This window comes from Homarus americanus, unplaced genomic scaffold, assembly GCF_018991925.1.
Source record: "Homarus americanus isolate GMGI-L3 unplaced genomic scaffold, GMGI_Hamer_2.0 scaffold20930, whole genome shotgun sequence".
NCBI lineage: Eukaryota > Metazoa > Arthropoda > Malacostraca > Decapoda > Nephropidae > Homarus > Homarus americanus.
Genome location: NW_024748502.1, coordinates 7,944,327 through 7,965,890, shown reverse-complemented (window position 1 = coordinate 7,965,890; position 21,564 = coordinate 7,944,327). Strand labels below are relative to the sequence as shown.

At 47.0% G+C, this 21,564-nt stretch overlaps 1 protein-coding gene across 1 annotated transcript; it reads right to left on the bottom strand.

The window, feature by feature from the left end:
- Positions 1 to 729: 729 nt before the first annotated feature.
- LOC121880293 (probable serine/threonine-protein kinase DDB_G0283337) lies at positions 730 to 3,489 on the bottom strand. The gene is made up of 3 exons (XM_042387449.1): positions 3,392 to 3,489; positions 1,322 to 1,933; positions 730 to 1,225 (listed from the first exon to the last, which is right to left on the bottom strand). Exons 1-3 carry the CDS (start codon positions 3,487 to 3,489, stop codon positions 730 to 732), a joined length of 1,206 nt encoding a protein of 401 aa, XP_042243383.1.
- Between the last annotated feature and the right edge of the window lie 18,075 nt (positions 3,490 to 21,564).

The window sequence follows — 21,564 nt, the reverse complement described above, 5'->3', positions numbered from 1 at the left end:
TATATTAACTTTAGATCTGGTACTGTGGGAGCTGGTCTGTAGACATTCTTGTGACCTGATGTCGTCGCCAACAAAGTCTTTCCCACTGTCTTGGTGGCCGTTGTACCTGGTTGCTAAGCCGCTACCTTGCTGCAGCTGCAGATGTACCACATGGTCCGGGTAGGTCCTCCAGCTCACACAGGGTGGAGGTGGTTCTTGTTCCTCATGTGATGAAGTTAGGAATTCATATTTTCTCACCTGGATGGAGTAGGGAGTCCTCATTTCTCTCCTGGTGTAGTTTGGAGTGTTTCTTGGCTTCTCATCCAGTGTTGGGGGTGGCGAGTGTACCAAGGGCTGTGTGTGTCAGGTCAAGGTGTCAGGTCAACATTGGCCGCTAAGTACTGATTGTCGCTCTAACAGTTGTTTCTTCTGTTCGAGTTGAAATTGTCACCTTTGTATATTAGTTGTGGGTTGATCACCAATCTTTGCACTGTATTGTTGGTGGGAGGGTGTTGATAAATCCAGATGGGGAGGAGTAAATGGGGAGGGGAAGGGCCCGACAGACCGGGCTGGCAGCTGTCTCCATGGTCAAGAGACCACGGGCAACGCCGACTACACACGTCCTTACCCTATGAAGGCTGTGTGTGTGTGTGTGTTCATGCATCTCCGCACACCTTCTGGAAATTGAGTGTCAGGAAACACGTCCCAGGAATTACGTTACGGACAGCACAGGAAGCGATCAATTCCGAGCTATTTGTATTCACCCAACATCCAAGTAACCTCAGACAGCCTGTTGTTCCTACACTTGTCACTCCTGTTGTTCCCATACTTGTCACTCCTGTTGTTCTCACACTTACCACTACTGTTGTTCCTACACTTGTCACTACTGTTGTTCCTACACTTGTCACTCCTGTTGTTCCTACACTTGCCACTACTGTTGTTCCTACACTTGTCACTCCTGTTGTTCCCATACTTGTCACTCCTGTTGTTCTCACACTTACCACTACTGTTGTTCCTACACTTGTCACTCCTGTTGTTCCCACACTTGTCACTCCTGTTGTTCTCACACTTGTCACTGCTGTTGTTCCCACACTTGTCACTGCTGTTGTTCCCACACTTGTCACTCCTGTTGTTCCTACACTTGCCACTACTGTTGTTCTTACACTTGTCACTCCTGTTGTTCCCACACTTGTCACTCCTGTTGTTCCTACACTTGCCACTACTGTTGTTCCTACACTTGTCACTCCTGTTGTTCCCATACTTGTCACTGCTGTTGTTCCTACACTTGTCACTACTGTTGTTCCACACTTGTCACCACCTTGTCACTGCTGTTGTTCCACACTTGTCACTCCTGTTGTTCCCACACTTGACACTACTGTTGTTCCCACAATTCTCACTACAGTTGTTCCCACACTTGTCACTTCTGTTGTTCCTACACTTGTCACTGCTGTTGTTCCCACACTTGTCACTGCTGTTGTTCCCACACTTGTCACTCCTGTTGTTCCTACACTTGCCACTACTGTTGTTCCTACACTTGTCACTCCTGTTGTTCCCACACTTGTCACTCCTGTTGTTCCTACACTTGCCACTACTGTTGTTCCTACACTTGTCACTCCTGTTGTTCCCATACTTGTCACTGCTGTTGTTCCTACACTTGTCTCTACTGTTGTTCCTACACTTGTCACAACTGTTCTCACACTTGTCACTCCTGTTGTTCCCACACTTGACACTACTGTTGTTCCCACAATTCTCACTACAGTTGTTCCCACACTTGTCACTTCTGTTGTTCCTACACTTGTCACTCCTGTTGTTCCTACACGTGTCACTCCTGTTGTTCCCATACTTGTCACTGCTGTTGTTCCTACACTTGTCACTACAGTTGTTCCCACACTTGTCACCACTACAGTTGTTCCCACACTTGTCACTTCTGTTGTTCCCACACTTGGCACTACAGCTGTTGTCACAGTTAAAACTCTACCTCACAGTAGTAACACTCTAACAGTACAGTAACCTACAGGAGGTCTGAGCTGTATGTACCTTATAATTTACGCATTCTGTATATGAGAGAGAGAGAGAGAGAGAGAGAGAGAGAGAGAGAGAGAGAGAGATGATAGTGTAAGCAGGTAACACGTACAGTACAGTATATTAACAGAACCTCCGTTGGATACATTTTCACGCACGGATACATCCCCCCCCCCTCCACCCACTGGACAACTTCACAGCAGACATGTGAATATCCTCAAGTGGCTATAATGTCTTAAGGTCCACTTTATCGAATATTTTTGTTAGTAATTGTCATGAAATGTTTAAGGAATCTGAAATATATTGTTTTCGTGGGAGATCACCACGCCTTCAGCATGCAAATTTAAGAACTTAGGCTTAAAAGACGTATGTAAGAGTTTAAATCTGCTTCAATAAGTCCAAGTTATAATTCTGGTTCATCAAATTTTATAGGAACTTTATATATAACTTAGAATTATACAGTATATTACCATTTGAGAATAATGACCTAATGAACCAAAATACTGTAGCATTAAACAAACGTGGTCACTCTGAAAATTAGGAAGCCCGTTTTTTCCCAGCTGAGAAAAAACCCACTAATGTGTCATCTCCCCGGCTCTCAGATAGAGGTTGCCAGAGGTGTATTGCTGCACTGTGCACGCCCTCGTTAATTTCAATAATTAATTACAATGACTTATTGTTTTAATTTAATTATTTATTCATAATTTAAGAACAATTATTATAATTATCTTTAGTGATTGAAGCTTACACATATAATCTCTAATTGCGTAATCTTTTGAAATATTGCGACTGTCAGTCATTTTTCCTCGCGATCCCCTGCAGGACGGCATCCGTCATCTGGCTAAATGTGATTTGCGTTTTTAATTAACTTTATTTCTCAATTAAATTATGAAAAATAGATCCATGGTTTTATGATATTTTGGTGTGAAAACGTCATTAGTGCTTGTTTGGCTTTTAATTCTCTTTGTTCAGAAAGGATAGGATATATTTTATTTCAACGGTATAAGAATTTATTGCTTTACGAACCACACACGAATAGTAGTAGTAGTAGTAAAAAAAAAGTAGTAATAGTAGTAGTAGCGAAGGTGTGGCTATTGGGGGAGGTAGTAGGAGTTGTACTGTAGTAGTAGTAGGCTTCGTCCTTAATAAACAAGAATTCACAGATGTCATTGCTCTTAGGTACGGTCGGCCAGTACAAGGTTTGCCCTCCCAATGCGTGTGTGGCTAATCTTATGACATCAACCACGCCATGGTGTGCAAGAGAGGGGGCTTCGTATGCATGAGGCATGGCGAAGTAAGGGATCTAACAGCAAATCTACTGAAGGAAATCTGCCACGACGTCGTGGTGGAACCGCCAATCCTTTCATTGGACGGAGAGAACCTACGTTACAGGACTTCAAACACATCCAACGATGTGGACGTCAGTGCTAGAGGATTCTGGACATGGGCACAGCGAGACTTCTCTAACATAAAGATTTTCGATCCCATGGCCGCATGTCACCGTAACCTAACTCTGGATGCTGCACACAAGAGGAACGAATATGACAAGATAAGGGCATATGGGGAGAGAATTCAGAACGTTGATCAAGGCAGCTTCTCTCCTTTAGTGTTAACAACCTCTGCTGGGATGGGACCAAGTGCAAGATTTTTTACGCCAGACTCACGGAGGTGTTATCTGAACGGAAGCAGTAGCCCAGAAGTTACACTACAGCCTGGTTGATATGTCGACTGTCCTTCATTATGTTTAGGTCTGCATTGCTTTGCTTCAGGGGAACGAGAGCATCGGCCCCAAAGCCGACAACAGTCGAACATATTGACCATGAGGCAACAGTCACTGAATGCCTCATAGATCTGCGGCTCAACTAACTCAACACAGCTAGGGCAGCTAATTATCTATTTGGATATTTAATTTTTAGGTAATAAAATAACGGCGAAGGTGTGGCTATTGGGGGAGGCTAGAGGCCACGTTCAACTAAATAAATAAAAAGTAGTAGTAGTAGCGAAGGTGTGGCTATTGGGAGAGGTTGTAATAATAATAGTAGTAGTAGTAGTAGTAGTTGGGAATGTATTTACTTGATTGTCTTATTGGAACAAAATACCTCCATGGAATTAATTTCTTTGTCATTTTTATCAGTTGAAATTTGTCATCACCAACATCACCCTTGGCTTCCTCTCATACAATTCAATTTTCAAAACTTTCCCAAATATATCACTTTTACTTGTTCAGCATTCTACTCTTTTAACACAATGTATATATTTTTGAAAATATTATACCATATTTTCTTCAGTAATCATGATTAGTATATACATTCACTTCTATATTATTATCAGCTTTATGTTCAAATAATACTTTTGCTGTTCATAATTAGTTTTCTTTGCTTAAGTTTTATTATATAGCCAAAGTACAAATATTTACACGAACTTTTCAGTATCTTTAACCTTGACAAAGGATTACTCTAAACACCTGCCCAGATGCCTCCAGTATCGGTTCCAACACTAAATACCAGTGAAGTCAACAAGTGGAACAAATTAAATACGACAAAGGATCCAACGCCACAGAACCGGAATTAAGTCGCTACACAAAGGGGTTGAATCCCTCGACATCAGTGTTAACAGTTAGGATTTAATGTGGGTGTTTGAGTATCTCTTCTCGTCAGGGTTCAGGACAACAACGATGAAACAAGATACCTTCAGCATATTCTTTTTCCTTCGGTTCTGTATTTCAGTCTCCTTAACCAATAACCTGCATCCACTGTCTTGTTCTCACGCCAATAGTTACGGAGAAGATTTCGTGGTTAAAGTCTTTGAGAATCCAGGCCTATAGACTTTGCTTCTCTGTGTTTTGGTTATAAATACTTCGCCAGCTACAATCCACAACACTCACCTGTTTATGGACACTTGAGAGTTTTTCATAGTGTAGGAGTGTATGAGTTGGGCTGTCTGATATATCTTGAGTCACTTGGGTGTATGACGTAGTGTATGAGTGTATGAATGGAGTGGCTATAATGCACACCTCCTCTCATAAGGTCTCCCCACATCCACCCAACTGTGCATCGATAGCTAACCTAACCTAACCTAACCTAACCTAACCTAACCTAATCTAACCTAACCTAACCTAACCTAACCTAACCAAACCAAACCCAATCCAAGGACTTAGCCTAACTGTACCGTTGACGAAGAGATGACGTTTGAGTACAAGGTCGATGTGTAGATGAGGCGTAGGTTAGGTTAGGTTAGGTGGAGTTAAGTGAATTAACTGGGCGTATGATGAGGGGTGTAGGGAGGCTGGGTGTATGGTGAGGGTGTAGAGGCTGGGTGTATGGTGAGGGTGTAGAGAGGCTGGGTGTATGGTGAGGGGTGTGAGGCTGGGTATATGATGAGGGTGTAGAGAGGCTGGGTGTATGGTGAGGGTGTAGGGAGGCTGGGTGTATGGTGAGGGGTGTGAGGCTGGGTATATGATGAGGGTGGGGCTGGGTGTATGGTGAGGGGTGTAGAGAGGCTGGGTGTATGGTGAGGGGTGTGAGGCTGGGTGTATGGTGAGGGTGTAGAGGCTGGGTGTATGGTGAGGGTATAGAGCCTGGGTGTATGTCGGGTGTGGGAGGCTGGGTGTATGGTGAGGTGTAGGGAGGCTGGGTGTATGGTGAGGTGTAGGAGGCTGGGTGTATGGTGGGGTGTAGAGAGGCTGGGTGTATGGTGAGGGTGTAGAGAGCTGGGTGTATGGTGAGGGTGTGAGAGGCTGGGTGTATGGTGGTGTAGGAGAGGCTGGGTGTATGGTGAGGGTGTGAGAGGCTGGGTGTGTATGGTGAGGGTGTAGAGAGGCTGGGTGTATGGTGAGGGGTGTAGAGAGCTGGGTGTATGGTGAGGGGTGTGAGAGGCTGGGTGTATGGTGAGGGTGTAGAGGCTGGGTGTATGGTGAGGGTGTAGAGGCTGGGTGTATGGTGAGGGTGTGAGAGCCTGGGTGTATGTTGTGGGTGTAGAGAGGCAGGGTGTATGGTGAGGTGTAGAGAGGCTGGGTGTATGTTGTGGGTGTGGAGAGGCAGGGTGTATGGTGAGGGTGTGAGAGCTGGGTGTATGGTGAGGGTGTAGAGAGGCTGGGTGTGGTGAGGGTGTGGAGAGGCTGGGTGTATGGTGAGGGTGTGAGGCTGGGTGTATGGGGGGTGTAGAGAGGCTGGGTGTATGGTGAGGGGTGTAGAGGCTGGGTGTGGTGAGGGTGTGAGAGGCTGGGTGTATGGTGGGGTGTAGAGGCTGGGTGTATGGTGAGGTGTGAGAGGCTGGGTGTATGGTGAGGTGTGAGAGCTGGGTGTATGGTGAGGTGTGAGGCTGGGTGTATGGTGAGGGTGTAGAGAGGCTGGTGTATGGTGAGGGGTGTAGAGAGGCTGGGTGTATGGTGAGGGTGTGGAGGCTGGGTGTATGTGGTGAGGGTGTAGAGAGGCTGGGTGTATGGTGAGGGTGTAGAGAGGCTGGGTGTATGATGAGGGTGTGAGAGGCTGGGTGTATGGTGAGGGTGTGAGAGGCTGGGTGTATGGTGAGGGGTGTGAGAGGCTGGGTGTATGGTGAGGGTGTGGGAGGCTGGGTGTGGGTGAGGGTATAGAAGCCTGGGTGTATGGTGAGGGTGTAGAAGGCTGGGTGTATGGTGAGGGTATAGAGGCTGGGTGTATGGTGAGGTGTAGAAGCCTGGGTGTATGGTGAGTAGAGAGGCTGGGTGTGGTGAGGGTGTAGAGGCGCTGGGTGTATGGTGAGGGTGGAGGCGCTGGGTGGTGAGGGAGAGGCTGGGGTATGAGGGTGTAGAGAGGCTGGGTGTATGGTGAGGGTGTAGAGAGGCTGGGTGTGGTGAGGGGTAGAGAGGCTGGGTGTATGGTGAGGGTGTAGGGAGGCTGGGTGTATGGTGAGGGTGTAGAGAACCTGGGTGTATGGTGAGGGTGTAGAGAGGCTGGGTGTATGGTGAGGGGTGTAGAGGCGCTATGGTGAGGGTGTAGAGAGGCTGGGTGTAGGTGATGATGAGAGCCTGGGTGTATGGTGAGGGGTGAGAGAGGCTGGGTGTATGGTGAGGGGTGTAGAGAGGCTGGGTGTAGGGTGAGGGTGTCAGAGGCTGGGTAAGGGAGAGGGTGTAGAGAGGCTGGGTGTAGGTGAGGGTGTAGAGAGGCTGGTGTATGGGGAGGGTAGAGAGCCTTGGTGGTGAGGGTGTAGAGAGGCTGGGTGTATGGTGAGGGTGTAGAGAGGCTGGATGTATGGTGAGGTAGGGAGGCTGGTGTATGTCGAGGGGTAGGGAGGCTGGGTGTATGGTGAGGGTGTAGAGAGGCTGGGTGTATGATGGTGTAGAGAGCAAAGGTGAGGGGTGTGTAGGAGGCTGGGTGTATGGTGAGGGTGTAGAGAGCCTGGATGTATGGTGAGAGGTGTAGGGAGGCTGTGTATGTCGAGGGGTATAGAGAGCCTGGGTGTATGGTGAGGGTGTAGAGAGGCTGGGTGTATGGTGAGGTATAGAGAGGCTGGGTGTATGGTGAGGGGTGTAGAGCCTGGGTGTATGGTGAGGGTGTAGAGAGGCTGGGTGTAGAGGGTGTAGAGGCGCTGGGTGTATGGTGAGGGGTGTAGAGAGGCTGGGTGGGAGAGGTGTAGAGAGCCTGGATGTATGGTGAGGGTGGGGAGGCTGGGTGTGTGGTGAGGTGTAGAGAGCCTGGATATGGTGAGAGGTGTAGAGAGGCTGGGTGTATGGTGAGGTGTAGAGAGCCTGGATGTATGGTGAGGGTGAGGGAGGCTGGGTTATGGTGAGGGGTAGAGAGCCTGGGATGTATGGTGAGGGGTGTAGAGGCCGGGGTGTGTATGTCGAGGGGTGTGGAGGCTGGGTGTATGGTGAGGGTGTAGGGAGGCTGGGTGTATGGTGAGGGTGTAGAGAGGCTGGGTGTATGGTGAGGGTAGAGAGCTGGGTGTATGATGAGGTAGAGAGGCTGGGTGTATGGTGAGGGTGTAGAGAGGCTGGGTGTATGGTGAGGGTGTAGGGAGGCTGGGTGTGGGGAGGGTGTAGAGCGGCTGGGTGTAGAGAGGGTGTAGAGAGGCTGGGTGTATGGTGGAGGGTGTAGAGAGGCTGGGTGTATGGTGAGGGGTGAGGGTGTAGAGAGGCTGGGTGTATGGTGAGGGTGTAGAGAGCCTGGGTGTGGTGAGGTGTAGAGAGGCTGGGTGTAGTGATGAGGTAGAGAGCCTGGGTGTATGGTGAGGGTGTAGAGAGGCAGGGGTATGGTGGAGGTTGTAGAGAGCCTGGGTGTATGGTGATGATGTAGAGAGGCTGGGTGTATGGTGAGGGTGTAGAGAGGCTGGGTGGTGTATGGTGAGGGTGAGAGAGGCTGGGTGTATGGTGAGGGTGTAGAGAGGCTGGGTAGTGGTGAGGGTGTGAGAGCCTGGGTGTATGGTGATGATGGAGAGCTGGGTGTATGGTGAGGGGTGTAGAGAGGCTGGGTGTATGGGAGGGTGTAGAGAGCCTGGGTGGTGTGGTGAGGGTGTAGAGAGGCTGGGTGTAGGGAGGGGTGTAGAGAGGCTGGGTGTATGGTGAGGTGTAGAGACTGGGTGTATGGTGGATGTAGAGAGGCTGGGTGTATGGTGAGGGTGTAGAGAGCCTGGGTGTAAGGGTGAGGGTGTAGAGAGGCTGGGTGTGGTGAGGGGTGTAGAGAGACTAGGTGTATTGTGAGGGTGTAGAGAGGCTGGGTATATGGTGTAGGGTGTAGAGAGGCTGGGTGTATGATGAGGGTGTAGAGAGCCTGGGTGTATGGTGATGATGTAGAGAGGCTGGGGAGGTGAGGTGAGAGCGGTTGATGATGAGGGTGTAGAGAGGCTGGATGTATGGTGATGATGTAGAGGAGGTAATGGTGAGGGGTGTAGAGGCTGGGTGTATGGTGAGGGTGTGAGAGGCTGGGTGTATGGTGAGGGTAGAGAGGCTGGGTGTATGTTGTGGGTGTAGAGAGGCAGGGTGTATGGTGAGGTGTAGAGAGGCTGGGTGTATGGGAGGTGTAGAGAGGCTGGGTGTATGGTGAGGGTGTAGAGAGGCTATATGAGTGCAAAGCTGGGTGTATGGTGAGGGTGTAGGGGGTACCAGATAGATAGTCGGCGACAACAATGCCCCATTCATTTTAGTTGTCACGGACGGTTAAGTTACACGAGGTCCTACCACCACCAGGCACCCACCACCATCACCACCACATCTACCACCACTACTATAACCATCACTACCACCACTACCAACATCATCTCTATCACTACTACCACCACCTTTTACCGGCAAAACTACCACCACTACCACCACCACCACATCTATCTCTACTACCACTACTACCACTACGTCTACCATTAATACCACCACCACCTCTACCCCGCCATCTCCACCACTATTACCACCACCTCTACCACTACTACTACCACCCCACCATTTTTTTTTTTTTTTTTTTATATATTGGCCCAGCCTCCCCCAATAGCCACACCTTTCACTTATATACCTTATTATTAAAATATCCTAATACATAGAAGCTATCTATCTGTGTTCAATTAGTTGAGCCGCAGATCTGCTTATACGTCAGTGACTGTAGCCTCACCAGTCAATATCTGCAGCAGTTGTCAGGTAGGGGCAGAAGCTCTCGTTCCCCTGAGGCAGAGCAAAAGCCGACCGAAGGAGAGAAGGACGATCGACATCTCATCAGGCTGTAACATAACTTCTGGGCTGCTAGCTGCTGTTCGGAGATCAGCTCATGATCTGGCGTAAAACATCTTGCCTTGGGCCCATCCACCAGAGGTTGCGAACACTAGGAGTGAAGCTGCCTTGATCAACATTTTTGAATTCTCTCCCCATATGCCCTTGTCTTGTCGTTTCTCGTTCCTCTTCTATGCACAGCATCGAGAGCTAGGTTACGGTGACAAACGGCCATGGGATCAAAAATCCTGATGTCGAAAAGCTCGCTGTCCAGCGTCCAGAATCCTCGGTACTGACGTCCACACGGGGCTTACGTTAGATGTGTTTGAAGTCCTGTGTTGGAAGATCTCGCCATCCAGTGGAAGAGGTCGGTTCTACCATGACTTGTCTGGCAGATTTCCTTCAACATATTTGCTGTGAGATCCCTTACCTCGTCATGCCTCATGCATATGAAGCCCCCTTCTTGCGAACCATGGCGTAGTCGCTATCATAAGGAGGAAGAGCCACACACGCATTGGGAGGGCAAACCATCTACTGGCCAACCATGCCTTAGAGCAATGGCATCTGTAAATTGCTTGTTTGTTAAGGCTGAAACCATTTGCCCTTATCGGTAACGTAGTTAGCCAGTTCGAGCGCCCACCTCCTGCGCTATAGCTACTTTTTGTCAAATTTTCTGGAACATGCAGCAATAGTTGCTGCAACATGTCATTGGCAGTGCTGCCGATCTGTTGTAATAGACCTCTGGATCTTATTAGCTTCGCTGGTGTCCACTTCCCCTGTTGCATTCCTGGGCTATTATGTGGTCAGTGAGGCTGCCGTGACTTAAGTGAATTTTGATGTTCAGAGTCAACAGTCTTCTCTGGATTGGTTAGTCCCATCCCTCCCAGTGCGAGGTGGAAGTGCAAGAAGTGTTCTTTCTGCTAGGGTTAAGTCGTGGTGTTTCACTAGTTTGGGAATGAACTTGACACTGATTGCTTCTTCCAAAAGGGTGGAGGAGGGTCCGATCTCTCAGGGATGAGTCTGCGCATCAAGGTAGTTCCATCGATGCGCCCGGCTCCATGTGTGGCTGCAAAGGCCGCATGTGGCTCTGTGTTAGCAATCTCCGATAGAGCTTGGTTCGCTAACCCACTCCTTCACCTTTCCCGCTACATACTGGGTCTTGAAGTCCGTGAGTGCCAATTGCACTGCGCCTAGATAATGTTGGACGGGGGTGGATTAGCGTTGGGCGATGAGGAAAGGTTGCTGGCGTTTGGGTGAATACCTATTTGTGGACCTCGGCGATGTTACCAGGTCCCACCGCGCGATGTCCTCCCTTTTCCTGCTCCTGTGAGGTCATCAGCATATGCCACTTGTTTGACCCCAGTTGTTTCATACTTTATTTCTTGTTGGGCACTGATGGGCCTGTGCATACATTGCCATTTACAGCTTGGGGTCCCTGTGTTTATTCCCTCGGTCGACTGTAGGATGGTATCACCTCGTAGATCCTTGTTGTTTTACTATGTAGAGGTGGAAGGATTCTATACGAATTTTTCAACATACATCATAAAGCCTAGGACACTTGATCTTGATGTTGTGCAGTGCAGCCTTGCGGTTGGTATGTTGAATGCGTTTCAACATCCACCAGGAGGAACGGCCTCACAATCACGCTGCTCAAATATCAATCTCCTTGGCGTGAATGGCGCCTCCCACCAGCCTGGTGGCCCAGCACACTTGTAGGTTCCCTGCTGCTGCCCTGACATCGTCGCTACCACCTCCATTATACACTTTTCCGATGATCCCGCCTCTGTACTTCCCCCACCCTATGGTCTACATCCTGGGTTTCAGAGGAGGAATAAGGCGGCAGGCCGTCAGAGCCTGGAGGTGATGGCAGCAAGAAGGATGCAAGCTTTCTTGCAAGGGTGGCAATGGCAGTGCAGAGATCGCTTGCTACAGGGCCAAGCTTGTTTGTGCTGAGGATGACTCTCCAACCGTTTGCATCAGACCTGAAGGGCCCGGCTCCTCCTCGAGTCTTCAGTGCCTTTTCCACACCCGTCTCTCCTGTTATTTTCTCGAACAGAACAGCATTTTGGTGGGATATAGTCACCCTGGAACCGGATACACCTTCATCTTCGCTTGCAGGGATGTTTCTCTTTCAATAGTTTTGTGTCTCTCTGTTTATTGGCATCACTCACGGAGATTCCTGTGTGAGAGAGATCTTACCTTGAGAACACTTTTCCCCACCGCGCTGTTTCCAAATTTTCTTTACTTAAATGTCGGTGTTTGCTTTCCGTCATTGTGGGTGTAGTCTCTCCTGCAGTGTTCTTGCTTCCTCTACCACTACTACCACCACCTCTACCCCTACTACCACCACCTCTACCACCACTACCACCACCTCTACCACCTCTACCCTACTACCACCACCTCTACCACTACTACCACCACCCCTCTCGCATCCACCACCTCTACCACTACTACCACCACCTCTACCACCACTACCACCACCTCTACCACCACTACCACCACCTCTACCACCACTACCACCACTACCACCTACTACCACCACCCTCTACCACTACTACCACCACCACCTCTACCACCCTACCACCACCTCTACCACCACTACCACCACCTCTACCACCACCTCTACCCCACTACCACCACCTCTACCACTACTACCACCACCTCTCACTACCACCTCTACCACTACTACCACCACCTCTACCACCACTACCACCACCTGTACCACCACTATCACCACCTCTACAACTACTACCACCACCACCTCTACTACTACCACCACCACCTCTACCACTCCACCCCCTCTACCACCACGACCACGACCTCACCACTACTACCACCACCTCTTCCACCACTACACACTACCACCAACTCTACCACTAGCACCACCACCTCTACCACTACAGCCACACCTTTGCAGCCATTTTATTACCTTAAAATTAACTATCCTAATACATTCTCATAAGTAGCTGCTGCTGTGTTGAGTTAGTTGAGCCGCAGATCTATGCGGCATTCAGTGACTGTTGCCTCAAAGTCAATATGTTCGACTGTTGTCGGCTTTGAGGCAAAGCTCTCGTTCCCCTGAGGCAGAGCAAAGCCGACCAAAGGAGAGAAAAGACAGTCGACATCTCATCCAGGCTGTAACATAACTTCTGGGCTGCTTTTGTTCGGAGATCACCTCCGCGAGTCTGACGTAGAAACATCTTGCACTTGGGCCCATCCACCAGAGGTTGTGAACGCTAGAAGATTGACTTCTTGATCAACGTTTTGAATTCTCTCCCCATATGCCCTTATCTTGTCGCTCTCGTTCCTCCTGTGCAGCATTGAGAACTAAGTTACGGTGACGGCCATCGGATAAAAAATCCTGATGTTGAAGAAGGGTCACTGTCCCGCGTCCAAAATCCTCGAGCACTGATGTCAACATGGGCTTCGCTGTATGTGTTTGAAGTCCTATGTTGGAAATTCTCACATGGGAAGGAGGGTCGATTCTACCCTGACATCACGACAGATTTCCTTCAACATATGTGCTGTGAGATCCCTCACTTCATCATGCCTCATGCATATGAAGCCCCTTTCTTGCACACCATGGCGTGATCGACGTCATAGGAAGAACCACACACGCATTGGGAGGGCAAACCTTCTACTGGCCTACCGTACCTTACAGCAATGACATCTGTAAATTCTTATTTATTGAGACTGAAACCATTTGCCCTTATCGGGAACGTAGTTAACCAATTCGAGGCGCCCACCTCCTGCGCTATAGCTACTTTTTTTTCACATTCTCTGGTACTTGCAGCATCAGTTGCTGCAACTTATCACTCTGGCCGTGCTATCGTTCTGTCATAATGGACCGTCGAATCTTGTTTATTTTGCTGGTGTCCACCTCACCTGTTGCGTTCTGAGCTATTATGTGGTCAGTGAGGGCTGCCGTGAGCTTAACTGAGTTTTGATGTTCGGTGGCAGCAATCTCCTCTGGATTGGTCAATCCCATTCCTCCCAGTCTCGGTGGTAGTGCAAGGAGTGATCTTTCTGCTGGGGTTAAGTGAAGATGTTTCACTAATTTGGGAATGAAATTAACGCTGATAGCTTCTTCCAGAGGGTGGAGGAGGGCTCCGATATCAGGGATAGTACGCACCACCACTACCACAACCTCTACCACTACTACCACCACCTCTACCACTGCTACCACCACCTCTACCACTACTACCACTATCATCTCTGCCATTACCACTACCACCTCTACCACTACTACTACTACCACCACCGCCTTTACCACTAATACTACTACCACCTCTACCACCACTACCACCACCATCTCTACCACTACTGCCACCTCTATCACTACCACCACCTCGTTTACCACTAATACCACCTCTTCCACCGCTACCACCACCACTTCTACCACTACTACCAGCTTCTACCACTACTACCACCTCTACCACTACCAGCTCTACCACTACTACCACCACCACCTCTACTACTACTACCACCACCTTTACCACTACCAGCTCTACCACTACTACCACCACACTCTACCACTACTACCACCACGTCTACCACTAGTACCTGCTTGCTTCTACCAGTTCTATCATTACTAACACCTCTGCCACTACTACCACCACCATCTGCCTCTACTGCCACCTCCTACCTCTACCGCCTACCACCACCACATCTGCACTCTGCCACCACCACTACCCTACCCACCTCTACCACTACTACCACCACCTCTACTTCTAATACCACCACCTCTACCACTTCTATTACCACCACCTCTACCACTACTACCACCACCACATCTACCTCTACTGCCACCTCCACTACCACTACCACCTCTACCACTACTACCACTACCACATCTACCACTACTGCCACCACCACATCTACCTCTACTGCCACCACCACTACCACAAAAAAAACGTGGCCTCCAGCCTCCCCCAATAGCCACACCTTCGCCGCCATTTATTTACCTTAATATTAAATATCCTAATACATAAGAAGCTATCCTAACTGTGTTAGATTAGTTGAACCGCAGATCTATGCGGCATTCAGTGACTGTAGCCTCATAGTCAATATCTGCAGCAGTTGTCGGCGTAGGGGCAGAAGCTCTCGTTCCCCTGAGGCAGAGCAAAGCCGACCGAAGGAGAGAGAAGGACAGTCGACATCTCATCCAGGCTGTAACATAACTTCTGGGCTGCTGCTTCTGTTCGGAGATCAACTCCGCGAGTCTGGCGTAGAAACATCTTTTTCTACCACCTCTACCACTACTACCACCACCCCTCTGCGCTTCTAGTACCACCACCTCTACCACTTCTACTACCACCACCTCTACCACTGCTGCCACCAACACATCTACCTCTACTGCCACCACCACTACCACTACCACCTCTACCACTACTACCACCACCACCTCTACCACTACTACCACCATCACCACATCTACCACTACTACCACCATCTCCACCACTACCACCACCTCTACCACTATTACCACCACTCTCCTTCCTAATACCACCACCTCTACCCTTCTACCACTACCACCCATCACCACATCTACACTCTACTACCACTACCACCTCTACCACTACTACCACCACCACCTCTACCACTACTACCACCATCACCACATCTACCACTACTACCACCATCTCCACCACTACCACCACCTCTACCACTATTACCACCACTACCACCACCAGGAGCTGGGGTGGGGGATATAGTTGACAGGATGGACAATATCTTGTCTGATCATAAGAACAAACCCATTATCTGCCTCAGAGCAGGAGGCATTGATATTGGCCGGTGTAGGAGTGAGGAGCTTCTTGATAAGTTCAAGACAGCTATAGAACGTATTAGGGTGAAAGGAGGGATCCCTGTCATATGCCGTGTCCTGCCTAGAAGGAGAGTTGGCAATGAATGGTTGTCAAGGGCAGTTGGTGTCAACGGCCATCTTGACAGATATTGCAATTCAATATTAGTCCCATTCATTGACAACTGGGACAACTTTTACGTCAGAAGGAACCTTTTTGCTAGGGATTGGGTGACAACTCTGGTTGGCTTTCTCGAGAAGGCAGTTCAAAAGATGTCGAAATCTTTAAATTGCTAGGGGAACATCTGAGCATGGGAATCGAGGAGACTGCAGTGGGAGCGGGTAAACAAAATGAAAAGTTACAGAGAAATTGTGCTATGAATGATGACAAAACTAAATTAGGCAGTGAATTAAAACCTAAGCGCCACAAAGGGAGGACTCAGATGACGACTAACTTAATTGTCTACTGCACAAACAATAGAAGTATGAGAAATAATATGGATGAAATCAGGGCGTTGGTATATACCGAAAAAATCGATTTAATAGCATTCACCAAAACATGGATTAACTTAGACTCATGTAGAATACCTGTTGAATACCAAATTAGAGGTTACAAATTATTCCATACCGATAGGCGGATTAGGAAACGAGACAGGGTAGCAATTTATGTCATGGATAATCTGAAGTGCGAAATAAATAAGGAAGCAAAAACTAAACTGAATACAGAAACAATTTGGATAGAATTAACCGATGGCAGAGAAATATTAATCAAAGGAGTAATATATAGACCTCATGATCTCGACTTATTTGGGATGAAATGAGTAGGGTAGTCAGACATAGCAAAGTGTGCATAGTAGGCGACTTTAACTTTAGTGAAATAGATTGGACTAACCTTACGGGTAACTCAGAATCCGAGGATTTTCTTGAAACAGTTCTGGATTGTTTCTTAACTCAACATAAAACCGAACCCACCTGCAATGTCGAGGTAGGAAACAAAGTGGCTTAGAGCAATCACAAAGAGGTGAGATTCAAATTAGAATTTAATGGCAATCACAAGGAAAATTCCATTGTCTCAGATTTCAGAAGGGCAAACTTTGATAGCGTTAAAGGGAAGCTGTGAAAAGAGGTATCACAGAGGGCGATCTCACTTTACCTGGAGACCTGACAATGATAACCTCAAAAATATGACGGTTGAGGATGGCCTGATCGTGAGGTCTGAGGTTGACGAGTTCCACAACAATTTATATACTAATGAGTTACTTAATGCACAAAAGCAGAACATACCACACAGAAAACGCAGATCAAATAACCACTACTACCACTATTATCACCACTACTTCTACCACTACTACCTCAACTACTACTACTACTACCACCATCAATCTTACCACTACTACCACCATCACTCTTACCACTACTACCATTACTACCACCACCAATACCTCTACCACCACCACCTGTACCCCAGGTCTGAGCCCGTGTGTAGCCTAAAGTCACTGCTTTTGGGATGATGCAGAGCTGAAGGAGGTGACTAAGGCGAGGCTTAAGGACCGGATGGAATATTTCTATAAGACCGACATAGTGAGAGTGAAAGGCAAATGGAATGAGTTGTATTAAAGGTGTTTCATCCTCATCTGTAAGGAAATGTATCCAATCACAGCTGGGTGCGAACCAGCGACCCGTAGAACAGGACGTGAGTATTTTACCCACTCGACAGCCGCGCCCTAGAGAGTCATTTAATGAGACAATCTTTCATTAGAAGTAAAATTTATAGATGACGTCAATATTTTATAAGAGAAAGACTACTGGATGACGTCACCTTAACGAGACAAGTTCTAAATGACGTCATCCTTTGTGTGTGGGTGGGGAGATGTGCATGTATAGAGGAGGATATGGAGGGGGTGACTCAATGTGAAGGAAGGGAGGATGTGTATGTGAAGGGAGGGCTGTGTGTGTGTGTGTGTGTGTGTGTGTGTGTGTGTGTGACCAGCAGCCTCTCGGACATGCCTTCACCGCTCCTACATTCCTCTTTAATTACTGGTAACTCGCCCGACCCTTAATTAGAGCAAGAAAAAAGTTGATCAGTCCACCTGAATATTATGATTCTTGCCTCAAGTATTTCCTCGGCGGGAGGTGTTGAGGTGGCCGGCCGCTCCCCCAGTAGTGGCTCCTGCCTCAGGTAACGTCACCGCCTCCCTCACACCTCCGCTAACTACCTGAGTCTAGACAATCCTTACGCAACGTGTCCTGTTCTTTACCTTGTGAGTTTATCATTTTCTTATATTTTTTTTAGAAAGTCAAGTCGACGGGTAAATGGTAACTATATCTGTTGACTGAAAAGAGGAAATATTTGAGAGTTAACACCGCCATAAGACTGTTATTTCCTAACCAAATATTATTATCTAGTGAAAGTATTTTGGTAGTTCAAGAAAGATTCTCGCCGTAAAGGTGAACTGTACAAAAAACTTGCCACTCACTCTGGCAATAAAGGGAGGTGGATCCTTCAGCCCGAGTGCACTTCAACAGTAAGAGTCATCGTGGGACCTTTTTTCTCTCCTTAGTTGTCCTGAGGTGCTGGACTTCGTGACCTTGGACGACGCTCTTCACATTATCCGATTAACGACAAAAAACTTAGGTTTTCTATAAATATTTTCATTAATTTCGCGTTGTTACCTCCAGCTCCTCGCTGTCTCTTGTCGCCCTCAGCAGCATTCTCGGACCTTAGAAATTTTTTAGATAAACTTTAATTAATTTGCCTCCATGAATATTCGCCGAAGGTTGAGCAAATAATATTTCCCCGAACCTCCTCAATTCCTTAATTAAAAGAATAGAATCTTGCCCATTATCAAAGCGACCCGAGTACTTGAGGGAACAATGTCCTGCCAAGTTTCAAGAAACTCCGTCCACTGCTTGAAGCACAAGTTCCCAATTAGTTTCTAACGTTACCAACAATCTGAAAAAAAAATCAAGTCCTCGTTACTGAGGACCGCTGCCTACCAAGATGGGCGCTACATACTGATATTCTTACCTGGAAAAGATAAAGAAACCCATTATTTCAGCCATTTTCTAATTATTCAGACTACAAACAGCACTACAACATTATCGCGCACCAACACACGTGATATAAACAATTCATTCATGGACAAAGTGACACTGGCTGATCATCTGACCTAACTTGGTCACATCGTCCTCACTACACATCTGATGTTATTTTATTCCTACAGAGTGTTTCTCTGTTTACTTTTTACATATAACAGGGCGGGAAACTCTACCTCTCACAGTGATCTTCCTCCCGAGCGGTCTACAAGGAAGACAGCTCAGGCCGCTAACCTTCCGAGTTGATCTGGAGAAACTTTTCAGTGATTACATTGATCATATCCTCCACTAAACCGATGACTCTCCTGGAACGTTTGCAAGCGAGCATTTGAAAGGTCAAGAACCCAGTTGTACGGAGTCAAGTCCACGGGGGTGGATCCTGCAACTCTTTCAAGTATTTATCTATATATATATATATATATATATATATATATATATATATATATATATATATATATATATATATATATATATATATATATATATATATATATATATATTGCCTCCTTACCCAGAATTGTCAATTTAGCCAATACTCTTAATTCAAACCCTGCCTATTAGCAAAAATAAATACAAAAATTAAAATAAATATATATATATATATATATATATATATATATATATATATATATATGGTGGAGGTGTGTCTGAACCAGCGGCAGGTTGAAAGAGAATCTAAGTCTTACGTCGTACATTCACCTCAAAGCCGAAGTGTGCATACGCGTCTGCGTAGGTTTTCAGGATCTCCTGTAGGTCGTGTTCAGTGTGAGCAAGAAGGGTGAGGTCGTCTGCATACTGAAGTTCAGTAATGGAAGCTGCCGACACCTTTGTTCTTGCCTGGAGTCGTCTTATGTTGAAAAGACCCTTCATCCGGTACTCGATGTCCACCCCGCTGGCTAAATTGGCACTGGCACTGTGAAGGCAGTCAAGAAGATGGAAAAGAGAGTTGGTGCCAGTACACACCCTTGTTTAACCCCTGTTTTGATGGGGAAGAACTCTGACTGGGTGCCGTTGTACAGGACACTGCCGTTCATGACATCTTGGAGTTGCCTCACTCTGGCGATGAATTTTGGTTGGCAGCCAAAACGGCTGAAGGTCCACCAGAGGGCTTCCCTGTTGACCCAGTCGAAGTCCTTGGTTAGGTCGATGAAAGCCATGTACAGGTCATGACGCTGTTCTCTGCACTTGTCTTGTATCTGACGGGCAGCAAAGATTATGTCAGTGGTGTCAGGTGATGGTCACACACACACACACACTCCTCTCAACACACCCTTACATACACTCATCACACCCTCAACACACTCTCAACACACCCTCTCATACACTCAACACACCCTCACATACACTCATCACACCCTCAACACACTCTCAACACACTCTCAGCACACCCTCACTTACACTCTCAACTAACCCTCACATACACTCAACACACCCTCACATACACTCATCACACCCTCAACACACCCTCTCATACACTCAACACACCCTCACATACACTCATCACATCCTCAACACACTCTCAGCACACCCTCCTTACACTCTCAACAAACCCTCACATACACTCAACACACCCTCACATACACTCATCACACCTCTCAACACACTCTCAACACACCCCTCTCATACATTCAACACACCCTCACATACCTCAACACACTCTCAACACACTCTCAGCACACCCTCACTTACACTCTCAACAAACCCTCACATACACTCAACACACCCTCACATACACTTATCACACCCTCAACACACTCTCAACACACCCTCAACACACTCTCAACACACTCTCACATAGTAACAAATATTATATGTGTCTCTACTTTATTGTAACATATTTCTTGTACCAAATTAATCTTTTATTGTCTTTTTAATTCTTTATATTTATTTACTTATTTATTTATATACTTATTCTTCTTTCTCTTTCTCGTGAGAGGTGGAGACGAGGGGAGGTAATTGTTTACGTTTGGGGAGAGGGTGTGAGGGAGAGGCAGGACTAACGGTTTGTGGTCAGACTAGAAAGGCCTACCAAGCACTAGCAAGGTTTGGCAGTGAACTAATGCACCACCCTCGTCATCGCCACCTCCTGCCACCCGGCAGCCCCACCCACCTCGCTCAGTCCGACTACAACAAAATTCAGCCCATAAGAGCCCACACCGATAGATATAAGAATAGCACCATCCCATCTATTGTTAAAATAATAAACAACTCCTGATTTATGTACTGTACAGCCCTGTAAATGTGTTCAACGCATCTTATATCATTATGTCTAAATCAAATGTAAGTCTGCATATTTTCAGCCACCGGCTGCAATTCTATTAATAAACCGTTTATTATTATTTTTATTTTTATTATTATTTATTATTATAAGATATCTATACTTCACTGAGGGGAAATATAGGATAGTTATTGTATATAGGACTCACCGTATTACTGCATAATACCAAGACTTGCATGACAATGTTTTAGTCAACACAAGGTAATTGAGAACTAATCATAATGGTTCTTCACTTATTAACGACGTTACTCAAATTGAACAGTTACACTTCAAAACAATAAACCTAAATCCCTAGCGGGAAACGGATCAAACCTAACGGGTACTGACGTTATAGCCGCCATATGAGGAGGTGACACCCAGGACACAACCACTCTTAACTCTTACAAATGCAGACTCCTGGTGGGCCAAAGGGACGCCAAAACTTTCATGACGTCACGCATCATAGGCTTTCTTATTGGTCGAATACAGGCCTAAGGCCTTCATACTATTGGCTTAAAATTGGCGGGAACTCTCAAGTGGTGGGAACCTCATGAAATTGTTACAACATACACTCTCAACACACCCTCAACACACCCTTTCAATGTAAATAACAAAGTGTGGGGCCAGACATACTGCCTCACACTCCTGTACTCACGCAGTTGTGAATAAGTTACCCTTTATGTATAGAACTAAACAAAGAATTTATTTGAAATATTGTGTAACATTCACTGCCATAAT

Excerpts from the sequence above, each read along its gene's own strand:
- LOC121880293 (XM_042387449.1), bottom strand. The coding sequence starts at position 3,489 with ATGGGATCGAAAATCTTTATGTTAGAGAAGTCTCGCTGTGCCCATGTC. Across the intron at positions 1,934-3,391 it reads TTGGATGTGTTTGAAGTCCT|CTGTAGTGCCAAGTGTGGGA; the intron begins GTAACGTAGGTT and ends CTGTGACAACAG. Across the intron at positions 1,226-1,321 it reads GGGAACAACAGGAGTGACAA|GAGTGACAAGTGTAGGAACA; the intron begins GTGTGGAACAAC and ends TGGGAACAACAG.